Source organism: Sitodiplosis mosellana, unplaced genomic scaffold (genome assembly GCF_009176505.1).
Source record: "Sitodiplosis mosellana isolate CC-2019 unplaced genomic scaffold, AAFC_SMos_1.0 Smas_scaffold_15, whole genome shotgun sequence".
NCBI classification, from domain to species: domain Eukaryota; kingdom Metazoa; phylum Arthropoda; class Insecta; order Diptera; family Cecidomyiidae; genus Sitodiplosis; species Sitodiplosis mosellana.
Genome location: NW_022595257.1, coordinates 80,752 through 100,836, shown reverse-complemented (window position 1 = coordinate 100,836; position 20,085 = coordinate 80,752). Strand labels below are relative to the sequence as shown.

At 34.7% G+C, this 20,085-nt stretch overlaps 1 protein-coding gene and 1 long non-coding RNA gene across 4 annotated transcripts in view; both read left to right on the top strand.

Moving 5' to 3' along the window:
- LOC129568066 (tyrosine-protein phosphatase corkscrew) overlaps nucleotides 1-20,085 on the top strand; it is a 44,294-nt gene that overhangs the window by 9,020 nt on the left and 15,189 nt on the right. Inside the window, exons 2-3 of one of the 3 annotated variants that reach the window (XM_055445591.1) lie at nucleotides 1,081-1,268; nucleotides 1,514-1,643. In XM_055445591.1, coding sequence (XP_055301566.1) covers nucleotides 1,081-1,268; nucleotides 1,514-1,643 — 318 coding nt within the window. Of the gene's footprint in view, nucleotides 1-1,080; nucleotides 1,269-1,513; nucleotides 1,644-3,725; nucleotides 6,106-18,643; nucleotides 19,320-20,085 lie in introns of those variants that run through there. The other 2 variants (XM_055445593.1, XM_055445592.1) reach the window with 2 other exon arrangements.
- Nucleotides 6,970-16,689, top strand: LOC129568067 (uncharacterized). Its single transcript, XR_008687903.1, has 2 exons — nucleotides 6,970-9,645; nucleotides 9,706-16,689. It is a non-coding gene; the product is annotated as an uncharacterized LOC129568067 (long non-coding RNA).

Genomic DNA, 20,085 nt, shown 5'->3' with positions numbered 1-20,085 from the left:
AGAGAGAGAGAGAGAGAGAGAGAGAGAAACATACACACAAAGAGCTTGTTGGCATGGGAAATCGCAAGAAGCCATCTGTGGCATGTATCAATTTGGTTCTGGTTATTTAGTGAATGTCACGGTGGCCTTGAGGTCCCGTGATTTATGTTCTTCTTTGTCGAAAATACTTGGCGAGCTGCCATTTACACACAGTCTTTTTTTCGCATTATTCATGCACCCTATGTCCGCTAATAGCTCCACATACTTATATGCACCGGATAGAGAAGTTTTCAAGGTTAAAAATTATGCAGAAAAAACGACCCTTGCTGGAGAGTCATACCTGTGTCTGTGTATGTGCATGAGTGAGTGAGGTGCGGTGCGGTGCCATCCAGTGCGTATGATGAAAAGCAGTTTTCAGTGGTTTATTTTCACCCCTTCTTCTTTGCAACCTACAGCTTGGTTTGCTTTCCAAATCAACTATAGCTTGAATCGAGGTTTTATCCATCCGTTCCTCTGTAATGAAAAATCCACTCGCTTGACGCGTACGTGTGTGTGTGATAGTCATGTTCTGTTTCTCGGGGCACCCGTTTTCTCTAGTTTTGAAAGAACGCAACATATGTGCGTTTCGTTGGTGGTTGTGAGTCGATGCAAAAGTGGATGTGCAGCGCGCTGTATGCATTGGATTTTCATAGTTGTTATGTGTTTGTGCGTCAGCAAAACTTGCCTATTTCCAGTTGCAGTGCGCACGGGCGAACATAGAATAAATGTAGTGACGAAAATTGCATTCATGTGTGTTTGTGTGTATCGGTGTGGTCGTGCCATCAGTGTGGCTGTGGCTGCGAATGGAAATGCGTAACGTTTCAGTTGACGTTCAATGTTCAACAGCTTCAACGAACTACAACTCGAACCTAATCTAGGCACATGAGTTTTCGTTCCGAAGCAAAACCCTGTGCAAAAAGCAATCGATTCTCTCAATTTGTCAAACACTACTTATACGTGAATTTTAAATACACCCTTCAACACTATAAATCAACTACTTTAAAAATCGTTTGTAATTTCAAATGTTAAAAAGATTGTTCGTTTTCAAATGGAATATTGCAGATGGTTTCATCCATCCATAAGCGGCGTGGATGCTGAAACATTACTTTTGGAACGTGGCTTTGATGGGTCATTTTTGGCACGGCTATCATCATCAAATCCCGGTGCATTTACGTTATCAGTGCGTCGCGGACAAGAGGTGACCCACATTAAGATCCAAAACAATGGCGATTTCTTTGATTTGTATGGCGGTAAGTTGTGATTTGGTTTTGGTAGATCTGTTTTCGTGAGTAATTTTTTTTTTTAACTTTTTTGGACAAAATTTTCTTCAACGAAAATTTTCTGAACGTAATTTTCCTGGAGGGAAATGTGTCTAGATAAGAATATCATCTTTATCAAGTTCATTTTTTTTCTAACTAAATCTATTTCTATTTTCATAATACAATCGCTTTCCAAACAAAATTTGAACAATTTTCTAATCTAATGACAATTTCAGGCGAAAAATTTGCAACATTATCGGAGTTGGTCCAGTATTACATGGAAAATGGTGGTCAGCTAAAGGAGAAAAATGGTCAAGTGATTGAATTGAAACAGCCGCTGATCTGTGCTGAGCCAACAACAGAACGGTAAGTATCATTCAATCATTTTTAATGATAAATTGCACATTATGACTCGATGTTTTTTTTCGTTCTTTGTCCTTCACGGGGTTTCAAATTACGGCATACAAATTAAGTAGAGAACTTGTGCTGTTTTTTTCTCTTCTGATCGTTTGCCTTTCAAAGAGGGAGATAAATCGATGAGTCAAAGCGCGATTACAATTAGAATTAATTCACGCCACCACAATAAGGCATTGCTAATTTGGCGTTAATCATTGGCAAAAGTTAATTTAACACCTTTATTCAAGTCAAGATCGAGTGTGCGCTTTATGTAAATGATTTTGCAATTTCAAACCGTGCTTTTGATTTTATTTTATTTTATATACATATATATTGAAATTGCAGTATTCGCCCTGGTATAATTTTCTATATCGTTGAAACTTATCGGAATATCGACACTCTCTGCTCGTGTAACAAATACATCGCATTTAAAATGCAAACGCTTTTGTTCCATATACAAAAGTGTAATTAGTCGGGCTCAATCATCATTTAGCAAAATCGCATCACTCTTGTTGCTCATAATGTACACTGTTAAATTAACAGTGTTAATGAAATCGATCGATTCGTCAATTCGCGTTTTCCTTCAATCCGTCACATTGCCTAACTTCAGGAGTTTTATGTGAGGCTTTTCGAATTGAAACTCACGATTCTTAGCAAAAACATACAATGTGCCGAATGGGAGACTCATCTAGTTTTCTATTGTTCGATCTAACCTTCAACGCTAATAAAGTGCATACTGCATCAAATTATTCATTATAATTTCATAAACAACAACATATATTTAATCAAACGGAAAACCCTAGCGACTTCAATCCATTCATAAATGGATATGTCACCATTTCTTGGTGCATTTTGCTTTGTTTTTGCAGTTGCATTCTCGGTCGGATGTGTCATTTTGCGTCATTGTGGCCACAACGGCCAGCCAACGATGATTCAATATTGAATGTTACGATAAAAAGGGAAAGTCGTGACAATTACTCAGTTTATGTCTAATGGGCGATGGGGAAGTTTCTAATGCTTCAAATACAAAACATACCCCGCTTTTTCTTTTCGAAGAATTTTTCGGTTTTCCCGATTTTGACGAGAAATGTTCTTCTTTTCCTTGTTAAAAAATGTTATTTTTTCGATTTTTTTCTTCGAAATAATGAAAAAATTTGAGGAAAAAACACCGTAAAAACACTGGGAACTTCCAATTTACCCACGTAATGACAAAAATATTTGCAAGCATCGAATTAGCATTTTCAAACTAAATATTCACATTCTTTCAATTCGATGCACTTGAACCGATTTCATAGCACTCGAACAAAGCAAATGCTTTAGCTCTACATTTTAACTAATTTTACGGCTTGAATCTATGTCAAATCATTGAGAATTCGTGTTGGATAAAGTAAACATTTGTAAAACGTCAAGTTTAACAACAATTTCTATCGAAGTATAATTTGTGTCAAAGTTTTCGAAAAATAATATTTCAAAGTTTCCTGTCGAAGTTTTCTTGATTCCGTAAAATTTCCGTCGAATTCGGATGAAGGAAACTTAATTTGAAGAAGTTTTTCTTTCTATAATTCTACGAAGTTTTCATCGTTCGTTAAAGTTTTCTCCGTATTCTAGAAAAAAAAACGACAATTTTTCCTCAAGGTGAAAACGAAAATTACAGTCAAATTGTTCTATTTGCTCAGGGATGACTGAAAACAATTTAACTTGAAATAAACACATCAATTTAACACTTCGAAATTGGAGTACGAAACGGAGTAATTAATTTTATCATCATTTTTATTACTGAATTGGACTGCTTTGATAAAAATTGTTGCCGAAAGAAAAAAATGTTCACATTTAGCCATGTCAATCAACCGAATTATAAAATATAATATGCCATAAAGCTATTTGAGATATGAGCTGAGCAAGAAAGAATGCGTTTGCGACGCGCAGTTCTAAATTTAGCCCGCGAATTTATTTCAAAACTTATTGGTGTGTCATTTGCTGTCGTGCTCTTATCACACTCACTTTTTTTTATCGTTCATAAACCGGCTCTGCAAGCATAATGCATCAGTTTTGTCTTCTTCTCTACCGCAATAAGCATTGTTGACATAAAAGAAAGCCATCCACAAATTTGCACATGGTATAATTATCGTATATCAGCTTATCTAAGTTGATCCGAGTGGCTTTTGATGCGTCTGCTGTTTGCTTTGGGTATGCCAATCTCATACGTACTTATGCCGTACGTACGCCATGTTTAAACCACACATACGCCATGAAAGTGCGAGTCACACAACTATGCACAAATTATAGACGGAATTCAGAAGTAAAGCACTTTTGATTGCGTTTGAGGCAAGGCAAAGAAAAAATTTAAAAGGAAATTTGATACCAACATCGAAGAAAAAAACCAGATGAACCTAAATGGAGAATCCAAACTGGTTTAATTTTATGCATAGATTGAAGAGAGAAGGGAACGAAGAAACGAACGAGGATTAAATGGTTTGTTTTGATTATAATATCCACAAGAGTCTAATGTATTAATGTGTGCAGAGAACATCAAAGAGCACGTTTTTTGTCGGTCATTCAAAACGCTACCGGCACTAATTTATTCGTTGTTTGTGACATCAAGCGTAAATTGGCAGTTCGGTTCGTTCGCATTTTGGTTTTTCATCAATTTCACAGAAAAAAATTCGTAGAAAAAATTCGCATTGATTTAATGGCATTTTGCTATCAATCCAAGCATGGAATTTTGGATGAATTTTGACAGAAATTTTTTTTCCGAACAAAATTTACAGCAATTTCAAACCAATTTAGAACATCGTATCGAAAAACTCTATGATCAAACTATTTTCACGACAAAATGCTTAACATTCGATCGAAAAGCCTGCCGTATACGCATACTTGGCACCAATTGTCTATCAATCATTCGTGATTCGCTTCAGTTGTTTTCATCAAACACATTAAGTAAACTTATTGAAATTGACATCCATCTTTTTGTTTGTGATTGTTTTCATCTTCGTTGTTGTTGTTATTACTGGAGTGTGGCAGGCGCGCGCATTTTTGATATATATATATATTTTTTTTTATACATCCCATGAACACCTACACACATCATCAACCACATTGAACGGAAATTTGCATATAATTGGTTGTCGTATAAAACAGACGTTATTATTGGCGTTGTTTGGCTTATTACGAATCATATGCGATAGATTAATGTGTCATTTAATTGTAAATATATGTGTTTTTGCCATCCATACACAGCGCGCTTAGCTCAATGCTCGCAACCAATTACAAGTCGTCAAAGTTATGCTTGTTAGCCGTGAAAAATGTAATGAATTTGAATTCTTTATTCAAATTCAAATCCATTTGGCTGTTTCATTCAACAGTGCGCACACCGTTCAGACGAAGAAGCATTTATTTAAAAAAAAATATAATTGTTCGGCAGCCGTAAAAACGTGTCTTTCATTTAAAATTGCGAGTGTGTTTGCGACAAAAATTGGCAATAAACAAAAGGAACGAAAAACAAAAATCACCGAAATATTATTTAGTTGAGCCAAATTAAAGTCAGTTCCAGTCAATTGCGTGAATAAAACTGTGTGATTTAGTTGGAAGTCAGTGGCATTTTATAATTAAGTTTTCATCTGAAACACATTCGCACACACTAATCATTATCCTTTGTCCGGCAATAAATCATAATTTTATCACGTATTTTGACAAGTGTAAACAAAAAAACGTTAATTGTTTCAGTTGAATACGATACGGAAATTGTGGTGGACATTCACGATTCAGCATTGACGATGCGGACATTTTTTTCTTTCTCGAACGAGCACGCATGAAGATTCCCCAACTATTTCGAATATTGAAACTTCCGTTCTTTGAATAAGTTTTTTTTTCTCTCTGTGCATCATCAGTGTTTTTTGCTCTCTCGTTCAGTGCTTAACTAGTTGCGTTGGTTATCGCGAGCTAATTCTTCGCCACACCGGAATCATCATTTCCGTAGAGAATCTATTCTCTATCAGACATTGACATTGGCTTGACCATATCATACACAGCATTTTTCGTGCAGTTTCATTTAGTGATATCATTTTATGTGCTTGAATTTGTTCATGGTGGTTCGACTAGCGCGCGCAACCAATCAATCCGATTTGTGCATACTTGAAACGCATATTGTGTGCATGCCGCACGGATGGACCTTCGATTTTATATTTTTTTTATTGGATACATTTTGTATGTGCTTGACATTAAAATCAAAGTTCGATAACAAAGACACGTTGTTTACAACGATTTTTTTTTTGTTGTGATTTTATTTTTGTTCGTTCTTGTTGTTGTTATCGCCCGGTGTGAGTGTGCCCCAAAGACGTCAATCGCCAATCGTGAAGAGTGACATGCCGTGCAATTACCAATTTGCGAAACAATATTTAACACTAATCAAACGTCTTGACAACAATCGATTAAGGTATTTCGTCTCTTCATCTTATCTCGTTTGACGCATTTGTAGATTTTTGCGATAAATTATAACAAAAACAGCGATCTGATTATCAATTTATTATGATTGCAGTTTTTTTTTCGCTCTTCACTTTTCAATTACAATTTATTTTTAACACTGGGTTCGTGCAATCGATATTATAACGTCTTGACATCAGATCATTGTGGAATTTCGACAGAAAACCGACAGATCAATTGTAAATTCAAAAGAACGTCACTTATTTGCTAGTTGTCACGTAATCAACCAAATGTCGCTAAAAAAATGTAATCAACAGTCGATCGGTAAAAACCGACGATGCATTAAAAATTCTCTCCCCTCGAACCTAACTTACCCATTTGGTAGAGATCTTGTGATATGTTAAACACTCTGCGAGTGTCATTCGCTGACTCAGACAGAATTTTGGGAAAAATTCAATGTGACTCCCAATCAAATTTGGCGTTTTGATGACGAAATGCTAAATTTCTTACTAAAACATTATTATAAACGTAGTAATGTTTTCGGAGGATTTATATTTCTTGTTTTTGTCATTGTTGTTATATATATATATTTCAACAACTTGCTTTGAGGTAGGATTTATTCAAGGAAATATGACTGTTCTAAAATTCAGAATCGAAATGTGATTTCTAACAATAATCCGACAATAAAACAATAAACATCTAATGGTGGGATACATTTCTTAGTCAGACTATTGGCCTTGACCAGAGTGTGATTCATGACCGACCAATGCGCATCATCAAATCCATTTGATGACGCAAAATTGCACTGAATTGCAATTTTTCGCATCTCATCTAATCATTTGTGGATTAATGATACAAAAATTGTGGAATAATGACGGTGTCATTCTCTTCATGTCATTCTCGCATCTAGAACATTTCTACTGCGTTTTTCATTCACAATAACTTTCCTACCAGACGGAAATGGTGAAAATGATGCAAAAAATTACGAGAGTATTAGAAGAGAGAAAAAAATTTAGGAGTAGTTGAAAATCACGTCTAAAAGTACTACTGAAAAATGTTCAATGAACATGGTTCAATGTTCCGAACATGGTGCATGGTGCATAGAACATTTTTCATAAAAAAACAAGAAAATGCAATGTGGTCAGAAAATCGTTTCTATACACGCAATATCTTCTTCGCTAAAAAGCAAAAAATTTCTTCCATTTCAACGTTGAGTCCAATTCTATGGAAACTCTTTCATCTTGATTAATTTAATCACATGTCGAGATCGAAGCATATGTGCTCAAAATTCCATAAAACATCTATAATATATTAACTTCGAACTTTGCGAGAAATGATGATGATTATTTTTCTCTCTTGTTCATAAGTAAATTTGCGCCTAATCTCTCGAAATCGTGACACAGATGTGTGGAAAAATTGTCTCTGCGTCTGTACAAATATGAAACGAGAACGGATTTCAAGTTGAAATTCTTTTTAAATTTAATCTAGATTCATTGTATATTGAACCGTTTAAATAAACCTTAAAGTGAAAATGACGATGGCTTGCCTCATTGGAATTCATAATTAAGAAATACGTAAAATTCTTTAAGATGCTGAATAATTTCATATTTATCTATGTTTATTCTACATATTTGAATTTTCCACATTCGTTTTGTCTACCGATTTATTTACATTTCTTTTTTAATATGAAGCATTTACTTTATGAATTTATTCATTTTCAAGTTTTACGTAGTTATGTGAGAAAAAAACACTGTTGTACTGTATGCTTCGATGAGGCTTTGCTTCGTCATTGAAGTTTCAACATGCGTTGTAATGCATATTATAGCGTTGTAATTTACAACGTTTCAATGCAAGAATACATCAAATTCTGAATGGATGATATAACATTGCCAATACATATTGAACATTCTTGCAAAAATTCATTCGAACCGCTTGAATTTTTAATTGCAAAAAAGTAAATGACATCATAAAAGTCGCCTTTGTTTTACATTTCGAGAAGAATAATTGATTGAATGAATCTGAGTTAGAGTGCTTCATGTGACGAAAAAAAAAGTCGATCCATTTCATTGCGCTGTCAGAACAGACGAAGGTGTAGGTATTTTCAATGCAATCGTGTCGAAAGACACGAGAGGAAAAAAAATTCAGGAACATGCGTGCATTTTTTCAAAAAAACAAAAGAGAGTCTAGCAGCTGCCTGTACAGGTTATCGCAATGCAAGCATCACCTCGATATAAATAATACAATTATGTCAGCGCCAGATTGATTTTCAATAAAAAAAACTCTTCTATCATTTCACGAATTTTTGCAGAGATTTCACAAAGACCCACGGTGTTTTTTTGGTTCACATGTGATCGTTAAATTGCGATTGATACAAACAACAAACCCGATTTGCTTAACGTAAAATGTTTACTGGCCAAAGTCAAGGTGACGATTTGTATTTCGGTAGCAAATATCCAATGTTTTTGTTTGTGTGTGCTGTTTTTCGTGTGCCAATTTGTGGCGTCTTAAAATGTATCGCAGTATGTTTATGTATGAGAGTCTCGATGAGAGTGACAAAGAGACTACTTGTTATGTCTCGTATGTGGGTGCACTCATTTGAAGTTCATTTTTCATTCACAAAATGTGTCTGTGTCGAAATCTCGCTGTCAAAGCATACCCATTTTATTTGAGTTTTTTGTTGTTTTGGCTACTCAATTCTTAAAATGGTGAATGATCCTCAAAAATTCCCAACGTTGTTTTTGTTTCCGAATTTGTACGATTGTTTGCGTTTTACATCAATACTCGGAAATGTGCCTATTTGAACCAAAACAACATTTCGGTTGGAAGAAACGCAGGAAAACAGAGAGGAAGAGGGATAGAAAGACACAGATTCAGAATGACAGATATGCAGAGAGTCTCAGAGAGATAGAGATAGAACAAAAAAATGACAGAGAATTGAACGATGCCAAATCTCAGCGACTTCATTTGTCATGCAAATTCAAATGCTAGTTTACGATGTAGTTCAAATCACACGTGCTGCTGCTATGTTTATCCAAATAAATCAACCTCCGAGAGTGTATCGACAGCCGACAGTCGACACTCCGACGATGTGTTATTTAAAAAGTTCTGGTGATTCAATTTGAATCACAATGGCAAAATTACCATTATCTATATGGCCTGAGTTCACATTCAATTCTTTTCCCACAATTTGTCCGTTGTGAACTACGCCTTGTATATACTTTAGCCCCTTGATAATTGCTCAAACAAATCTGTGACCTCATCTGTTCTTTATGTACAAGGAAGCGTCGCACATGAGCATAAATTTTATTTTTATGCTTGTTAATTGATAGCAAATTATTGTTTTACCAATTTATCACTCGAAGATCTACGTCTCTGAATCTTCGTAATCTTTATAATGCCTAAATTGGCCCATTCTCTGCCAATTTATTTTCGGCTGTTTTCGAAGTTCTTATAGGCCTACACATAGACATTCGCCTGTGCTAATCTCTTCAAAAAAAAGATCTTTCTAATCTTTTAGGCTCTTGGCTCTTGAATTTGCTCCATATTAAATTAGGTATTGTTTTGGAGTGCTCCATATTATTTTCTTCATTCCTAATTCTTTTTTTCTTCATAGCCATCAACAGCGGCACGGCTCTAATAAGAAAATCTTATCCATCAACCCACGGATCTCTCTACAACAGATTTCTCTCAAAATTGCAGAGCAAAACGTCCAATTATATTGATAAGACCAAGCATGTATATCAAAAAGGCTGCAATAATCATAAATATGGCGGCTTTCTATACGATTTCGACTCATATACCTCATAGATAATGCAGATATTTCTAAATTAGGAAGTATTAAAGATTATAGCCTATAAAACAATTATATTTCGACGCTATTTTTTCTAGTACTTTTTCCGTTAGGCAAACAGATTTGCACCCTTAGCAACTCAAAATGGCAAAGTTGTTAACATTTGCATTTAATCTCTTCGAATTGCGTGTGGGAATAGGCTTAGAAAAGTACTTGTTATAACAATTATTCTTTAGGTTTTTTTTTGTTAGGTACAACAAGTTGGCATAAATGCTAAAAGAATCATAAATGCCAATTAAATCATAAATCAAAAGAGGTTTTATTCCAATAAAAATGAGAAAAATTCGAGTTTTTTTTTCTCTCAATAAATTTGAAACAACAGGTTTATTTGTATTCCTCGGGTAAATGAATGAAAAATCAATGAAATAATCATTTCATTTTACGATATCAGAGAAACGACACGTTTCGCAGCACATTTTCTGCAAATAAATTAATCTTAAACACTTGAAAACACAACAAAAGCGTCACCCGTTTCATACAAAACCTGCACCATTAGCAGTGCAATAGCAATAAATATGAATTTAATGAGTATGGAAATACGTCTTAGAATAGTTTGCATCTGGTGGATAAGCGGATATAAAAACTTTTTTGTTACAACAATTTTTGTTGAACTTTACCGAAAAGTCGATATTTTCGAAGTTTTTCCGATTTCAAGTATATGTTTTAACGGAAGATTTCAAGTTACACTATAGGCCAAACGTATAGATAACCCTCCCTGGTATAAAATATATTGTTTCTACATTTTTCGAACATTCGGTCCGGCTAAATGTTATCTTCCAAATCTTCCATTCGGTCAGAATTTTGATAAGTTTTCATATCCAATATCAATTTTGGACTGAAAATGCTCGAAAAATGCAGAAAAATTTTATTTTAGTATCCCTAATTATGGCCTGTAGTGTATATTCGAAGGAAGTATTTCGAAACGCGATAGAAAATGCTATCAATTGTGACGATTAATCGTCTTTTCCTTGAATTAAAGTGGAAAAAATCGATTTTACTAAAACTGATACAAGTGGAATGCTCTCAGCTCCGTTTGGTGGTAAGCAAAGATCGAAGAGATTGTAAGTAATTTCAATCGAAGCCGTAAAAGCAACACAGTAAAACTACATAAGCTTCTCAATTCAACCGTGAATAACGAATGCGTTCAAGAGTTAAGAATTGATTTTGACAGGAATAATTAAACAATGCTATTCGCTAGTTTTTCGTACCGAAAGTATGTTTGTAGACAGAGTGGTGCCGTAGTGAAAATCGATTGAGAGTTTCGTAAGTATTTTCTCATTCCATCAAATTCTACGGGATTAATCAAATGTAGTGTTCCGCCTGCAAATCAATCACGCACCACTTGAGGTACAAAAGGCGATAAGCGATTGAACCGCACAAGGTTTATTGGATAAGAAGAATGTATAATTCAAGTGAATTGAGCCGATAAGCCGCGTGCTTGCGACTCGAAATAATTGTCACGTACGTAATAAAAACACCATCAGCACAATCACACACGAAAGAAAAAAAAGTGTATATACAAATAAAACATTCACGACATTCTATTTACTTGGCTGGCGTTGATGCGAAATGCGAATAATTATAATTTTCTACATCGTAAACAAATCAATTAACACACCATGCTTAAACTATTGAACAAGTAGTTGACTATATTCGACGCCATTCTTTTTTTTATTTCTTCCATCATTTTTGCGTATCCGAAATCACTTAACAGTGACCATCGTACGAAAATGCGATCATGTTTAGTGAACGTGTCGTTATCTACTAAGTCCCTCAAATCAAGACAGCTTGAGTGTTGAACTCTTGGTGTATAACTTTCACCGCTTGCTGGCGCATTCAACTTCAATGTCAGACCAATATCAGCAATTGATTTCAACACAAATTTGTGTTACACAAAGAAAAGCCCGAGATCTGTCACTTTCAAATTGAACTTTTGTCATTTCTGCGAAAAGAGAGAATGATAGAATCAATCAGACTGATTACCTCGTGCTAATAGAAATAGTAAATGCATTGAAATACGACAAGCCTTGTTGCCATTGAATTGAATGGCATGGCCGAAAGACGATTATATTCAATTGATTGATTCAATTGACACCCATACGGAATACACTGGAACCGAACAATCGAATAGAACATGTGCTGAACGAGGTCAAACAATATGTCTTTTGATTCGCATAAAGACGTAGCCAAGCTACGCGCTGCTCTTCATCAAACAACTTTATTGATGTGAAGTTTTTTTTTCACTCAACTGTGACTCGAAATGGACGTTGTTTACAAATTAGCGTTTGACCAGCATTATTTTCGGCCGCACTATTCTAAATTTAGACAAGTCATAATGAATCTCATTGTTGAGCATCGTTATTTGCGTTTGGGCACTGGAATATTCGACAGCGGATTTATTACGCGTTTTGTGGTTTGAGTTCTTAATGCGTTCGAAAATCCCCTCAATAAGAGCCTATACCCATTATTGAGAGTTTAGGCTCGTCTAGAACGTTTGAAAAGGGTGCTTCGTGATGATGTTTTTCAAGTAAATGCGTTTCTTTCAAAAGTCAATCTTCATGTTCTTCATGTGTATGAGCATTTTGTTTTTCTTCTCTTCTTTGAAATTCAAAATAAAGTATTTACTCACTTCATTTACGACACAAAATAAATTACGCTTCAAATGATTGCCAAACGCAAACATGGCTGTTTTTCATCAACATCTTTCTTGTCAACAGAGTCATCTTGCGTTTTTAATTTGTTCGCATACATTTTTCTGATGGCTTGCATTAAAGCGTCGCTAATTACTTAGTATAATCATAATTGTTTTCATTCCGTTGCAATATGATCTTCCCGGTTTCAGTAGAGAGAACCAAGAAAATCAACAATTTTATCATCAAATAAGGAAGACGTTGCAGTTTTGCCCGGAATTTTGCATTCAAGACAAAACTTAAGACATTTTTCAAGGCAGATGCTACAGAATATCATCAACAGCTCGTGTTAATTTAACCGATTTTTTTTTTCAAGTTCTTCGAACATTTTATGTGTTCATTAAATTAAAAGGCTTTTGAACATTTATTCCGAATTAATTTAAACACAATTTTCAACAATTTTAAAATATTTCAGCAAAATTTCCAACACTACGGATATTGGATGACAAAAGAGGCGTACGTGCATTTTGCAATGCGAAATTTTCGCATGCAAGTACAAAAATGAATATCGAAAATTATTCCAAATCAAGCAAATTTCCAAATTCAATTCGGCTGAATTGAAAATGACTACAAATCGAAAATTATTACTCAATGCAAATCAAAAATCAACAAAAAAAAAATGCAAATAAAAACTGAATGCAAATCGAGCACTAATGAAAAATGTAACTCGAGCCTGATTTTCTGAGTGCTTCACCTGTACATTCATGTGCCTTGGAAATGAAGCAACTTCATTCTTTAAATGAAGCAACTTCATTCTTTAAATGAAGCATAATTGTTGCAAACGTTGCAAATTATGTAATTAGATCCCAAAGTATGTTCTGCTTGAGAATTTGCTTGAGAAATTCCTGAGTCTAATGTTTCACTTGTACATTTTGTATGACAATTCGCTACAATGATTGGTCATTTAACAATGAATACACATTGCAAAAATGCCAGTAAATGTCAGCATCCGTTGCTATGTCAACATTGAATATTTTTCCACAATGAATTGATTGTATTCTTTGAAACCAAGTCTTGTTTTCGGAAAAAGAACTGCTTCGCATTAAAAGTGATTGCTGCTTCAATTCTGTCGCGTCACCACCAGAATAACGCATATTTTTCTCCTTTTTTCGCATTCCGTTTCACTTTTTTCATGTAATTTTTTTTCTTATTCCATTCTGTTTTTATCACTTCTTCTTTTTTTATTTCCATATAATTGTGATGCAATTAGTTGCATTAAGTGTGGCAATAATTTTCAAGAACGTAAAATGCTTCACTTAAAATATAGTTTTTTTTTAAATATCGACAAAGCATTGCATCTGTGCCACAAATCAAAGCAGTTAAAAATGCGGGATATGATTGATGAAACTGTCTGATGTGTGCTTCACCAACTGAACGATTGCTTATCGTCGTGATTTTATTTTCCTTCTCTTCTCAATCTCTGACATTGACGCAAATTAAGATCGCTTTACAATGGAAACAAAACTTGAATATGCAAAGCAGTGCAAACAATAGCTCTTTATTGGGATAATATGCAGTTTGGAGGGTCGGAAGACCGAACGTATTTTGCACAGGAAGAATGTGTGTTGCACAAAAGAAGTCCTTGTTTAAAACAGCTCTGTTTTTGTTAAAATTTTCTACACGTATGCCATTTGGGTGTTTCAATGGCAATGGCTGTTGTTTTTTTTTTTTGTTGCTTCAATCGAAATGTTGATCCGTAATGATTTCGTCGAAAGAGATTTCAAATTGCACGCGTCTTTCCTCGACTCCATTTATGGCGACGTGGAAATAATTCTGATTTCTATCTGCATATCCAAGTGTGTTCTACTTCAATATTCAACGCACGTGAGACGCGCTCTCCGCATCATTTTGCACGCAAATTAAGACTGCCTTACAACCGAGTCGATTGAACTGACTGGGTTTTGTGCAAAACTGGCTTCTGTTACAGACTACGCTTCCAGCAATCTTCGATGAAATGAGCTGATACTGACACTTCAAAGTAAAAGCATTGCTTTATGAGTGCATTTAATGGGTCTCTCTCTCTCTATTCAAATGAACCATTTTTTTCTAATGTAGTACACAGCAGTTTAATTATGTAAAAATTCTACTCTCAATTTGATTTGTGGGTCAGTAATGGTTCGGTTTTCTAGCACGGATATCACAATTTTTTTTTTATTCGAATTGGATAAGTGTGTGCCATACAGTCGCTGTTTTTAATAGGTAATCAGATTAGTCTGGCTCCATTAATCGATACTCATTGCAATGCCAGATGCTACAATTGACCCACAACTATCTCTTTTACAAACAACGTAATTTTGTTTCTATTTTTTTTTTTAATCAGATGATTCAAGTGGCTGCTGCCACGTTTTTGATATAAAATAGACGTATTTTGTAGTCATAGCATTTACTTTGCATATTAGTTAATCGAAAACAATTTTATTGTTTCTTGCTCGACGTTTGAAACGCACGATTCGGAATAATAATGATGAGTACTTGCCCAAAATGGTCGGAGTTTTAACGAAAATAAAAATCACATCGCATTTCTAATTCTATTTTTATGGAATTTTTTTTTTGTTTCGTGAAATTAAAAGTTCTCATCGTCTGGTACATTCTATCGGGTTTTCACACAAAACAATGACTTTATTCGAATGGCTGGGTAGTTGAGAGCAAGAGTGACCTTCATTTGTTCTTTTTTTTTCGGTATAAAGTGAACCACCGTAGATTCTACAGTTTGTAGAAGCTACTAATCATCAATTCTCTGGTGATACGATGTGGAATTCTCAACTCACTAGTGTGAATTATGCAAATAATTAAACATTTAGTGAGCAATATAAGCATAAAAAATTTTACCCGAATAAAAATGATTACAAAGAGTGAACATGTTCTGAAAAGAACCGAAAAAAAAATCTCCTGAACAAAGGTCAGAATAAAAAGCGCTATAAAAATGCGAGGCTTTTGTTTTGATCGTATTTTATCGAAATATTTCTTGCATTTCATCTTCTTGGAAATGCTTTTAATGCTTTTTATGCTGCATTTCATTGTAATTTTTATTCAATGCTCCGCAAAACAGAAGAAATGAAGAAATTAAAAAAAACTCCAAGAAATAAAATGTTGCATAAAATTAGAGACGTTTCATGAAAAAAAAAGAACGTATATTGAAGGTTATTTTTGTTTTCAACGGTTCAATGTATTGGCAAATGAAGATGTATGGTCCGAATTTAACCACGAAATGATTTTTTCGACCTCGCTTTGAATATATTGAGCATTGATTAGACGTAGTAAATCAAATCAAACTAAATTTAAATTTATTCGTGTTATTCATCGGATTTTTGGTTTCTATGTCAATATTTGCCGCGTGTGATAAACGCAAGAAGGATGGTATGCCAAAAGTGTCATGGACATGATCTTCAACTTGAACTCTTTGGCAATTGGTCAAAATGAGCAGTAACATGTGATGTTAGCAAACCATGAGCAATTATAAAACAAGTCTAGAATAAGCCTTTGAGAATAAGTAGTAGCATCTCTCTGGCTGTGGTGACACCGGCTGAAGTGCATTCCATTAGCTTTGGTCGCCATTGATTTTTGCACATGTCCACTTAAGATCATTCTTCAGGATTATTTCGTGCTCAGTTTGCCAAGTCCAAAAACCGGCTTCATGAATAAAAATAAAACACTCGATTGGATTTGCATATGTTCAGATTGACGTGTTCGAAACCCAAACGAAGATACGATCGATTCGTGTTGTTTCCAAGTGTTTTGATGGAAATTGAAACTTCTATGCTATATTTCAACATGCGTTTGCAGAACAAAGCAGATACAACAAAAAAAATATGAACAATCCCAATGAAAGTTCCAAAAATATCGCTTTTTTATTCAATTATCAATCCGAAATTGGTGTCTGTGTGTCTTTTGTTGAATAAAATTTCATAAAATATGTGCTCCTTACTTGACTTTTTTTTTTCTTCAGTGAACAACTGAATCGCTCGCTAAATTCCATAAAAATCAAACAATAAAATTTGTTTATCGCATTCCATTTTTTAATGCGGTCGATTGAGAGAGAGAGAGAGAGAGAGAGAGAGAGAGAGAGAGAGAGAACAAAAGATGCAGTCAATACAGATTATTCACTGTTTTTATTTCATCTGAGCAAATTAATGAAAATTGTTGAGATTCCAACAGATTTGATAAATAAACACTGCGGTGATTGGAGACGAAAAAAATGAAACAATTTTTATATGCCTATAAATTGTTGGTTTGAGTAAAAGTCGTACTTAAATTCAGTTTATTGACTATCTGTTTAGAGAATAAAATACAAGAATGTTTGGAATATTTTGAAACAAAACAATTGCTTGGATGGAAATTTGATCATCGATTTATTTAAAAAAAACGCGTAGTTTTGCGTTATTTTTCCTAAAATTGGACACGTGCTTGACGGATTGGTGGTCAAAATGAGCCGATTTCATGAAAACAATCAAATTTGTGGATAAAAATAAATGAGACGACTCATGGATACAATCAGATGAGACTTAACGTGGATAAAATTAAAAATGCGATAATTTCATGGATACAATTGAATACAACGAAATTGGTAGACAAAATTAAACGAGTCAATTCGCAAGCCATGGTGATAATGAATCACACGCCGACATCGGATCACAAGACTGTCCATCGATTTCAAACAAACTCGTGGTTACTTGTGAAACTGAGAATAAATTAGAATTTTCCATTGTGATTTGTTTATCGTCGCTAATTTGATAAATAATTATACATTGGCCTGTTGACGACGACAGGGAAGCCACGTATTGGAGCCTGGGTCCAGTCAGAAGGAATCAATTGAGCACGAGCTAGAGCGAGAGAAGAGAGCGAAACAAAAAACAAGAATTTATGACCGGTAACAATATTGTTTATCACACGCACATCACAATCGCAAGACAACAACGAAAAACAAACAAAACCCAGCGCAAATATTCAAATTCCACCGATACGTACGTGCAGCACATTATATACGACTATGGAATGAATGCACTCACACACATTCGACTAGTTAAAAATTCATTTCTTGTTTATTATGCGGTTTCTTTCTCGTGTGGTGTGGTGTGGTGTTGTTATTGTTGTTGTTGTTGTTTTCTTTAATTTGCGAACCACATTTTTATTGTTGTCGAGCATGTAATGATGGCCACACATTTGGCGCGCGTCTAATGCGCGCCTCGTACATGTAGTACACCACATACAAAACCCATATTGTACGTCAACCACGATACGAATAATGATTAAACACAGTGACACACAGACACACCATGCCACATCAAAGCTGAATGAGTGTGTCGATTCGTCGCGTATTGGTCACACACCGAACGTGTGTCGCGTCATCGAGAAAGAGAGCCCAAACGCTTCAATATACGTACATGTGTATTTGTTTATTTTTTTCTTTCTTTTCGCACATTCGACTCACTGACACGGCCCGACTACTCTCGCGGCATGCATATGTTTTTGCGGCGACAGATCTCACCGAATATAATAAGCAGAAATGTCGCCAAACAGCTTTAGTTCTGACTGATATTCCTCAATCAAGAGATCGTCAATTGCGTTTAGCGCACACGCGCCCTACAACGAGAAACGACGTACACGAGAAGAAAAAAAACCGTATTTTTTTGCGATTGAACAAAAATAAAAATTGAATTTTGTTGTTCCGAAAAAATAATCAATTTTTTTTGAGATAAATTAAATTGTGAAAGAAAGAAATAAAACAAGAATTCAATTTAAAGCAAACGAGAAATTCTTCAAACGAAACAGAAACGAATAACGTGGTTATTTAAAAAGAAAACAGAAGAGAACATTGTTATTAAACAGCGAAAACACTTACCAGAAGAAAAAAAAGTGTTTGCAATCGAATTTATTAATTTTTGCACGAGTATTTTTTGAGAGTAAAATAAAAGTTTCGTCAAAATGTCTGGAGCATTTTTCTTTGAGCACATCGTCGAAGCCATTCTTAACTTGGAAGATCAAGCCAAAGCCAAAAATGCCGAAACCAAATCATCCGAATCAGTAAAGAAACCAAAGAAGAAATAAACGCATTTTGCACAAATTGAGCGCACCCGCGGAGTGAATGCAGTTTTTTTTTGAATTCTCACACACATACACAAAGTCCAAGAGTCGAAAGTGTGAAGAAAAAAAAAAGGTTTATTCACATCCGTATAATATCTATAAATGAACAATATATAAATCTGAATCACAAAACGTGAAAACAAAGAGACACTATTCCGTGCGTATTGAAAATTGAACGAAAGAAAAAAAAACACTTTAGTATCAATAAGAACGTGTGTTAAGGAAAATCAAAGCATATCGCGAACAAATTAAGTTATTTATTTTAAACGAAAAAGAGTGACAAAACAAACAAACAAAAATGATGTTTTCAAAATATGTTGCAAAAATTACCAACACTATTGGAACGGTCAACTACCTGCAGAAATCGAGGAAAGCGCATCAACAGTACACGACATCGCGACGATCGTCAAAACAAGGCTCACAATTATTGTATGACGATGGTTATGATGTGTGCGACGTGGATCCAGATACAATCAATAAGATGGACATTGATTTGTCCATCAATGGCAGCCGCAAAAATTCATTAATTGACGATTTCGTACCAAATTCACAAATCATTCTGTCAGCCGCGATTGCGAAGCTCAGAGCAACTCTATTTTGCTATTCGTTAGTATTCAATTTTTTGTGTGTGTTCTTTTTTCCATTTTCTTCAGGTTTTTTTTTTAAATATTTTTCTTGTGTTTATCTACAATTTTTCGTTTTATTTTTATCGTAAAACAAAATTCCCATATGATTCAAGTATATTTCTAAGCAACCGCAAGCGTGGGCAATTAAAAATGACGAAAAAATATTTGAAATGCCTGAAAATTAGTGTTTTTACACTTTTTTTCCTCTGCTTCTTCAATCGCATCACATTGACAAAAATTCATAAAATGCGAATAATTGCGCGCTTATGTTACGACATTAGGATCTCTTTTCGTGTGAGTGTGTGAGTGTGTGAGTGTGATTGTGTTTTGATTATCTTATTGCTCATGTGATAATACCAAAAACATAGTATAAGAACCGATTTTACGGAATTTCAAATGAACACGAACCAGATTCGGCTCATGATGATTTCGTGTGAATTTTTATCATTCAGGTGTGTTTATGTGTGATACACAAACGAGTCTTCCGAACCGTATCCAAAAAAAAAGTTTTCCATAAAATTTGCATAATATTTTGGTGTATGCGTAGTATTGTGTTGTGCCTAAGAAGAAGCAGAAGACGCGTCCGTGTATGCATGAATATGGTGATGTTCCGTATCCGCAGTTAAAATATTAATTTGTTTCACTTGGGCTTCATCGTGTGTTTTGTTTCTGGTTATTGTTTGCTTCTGCTTGTGTGTGTAGTAGGTATTTTACGTGTTAAAAAATCCAAGAGCTGAAAAAAACGG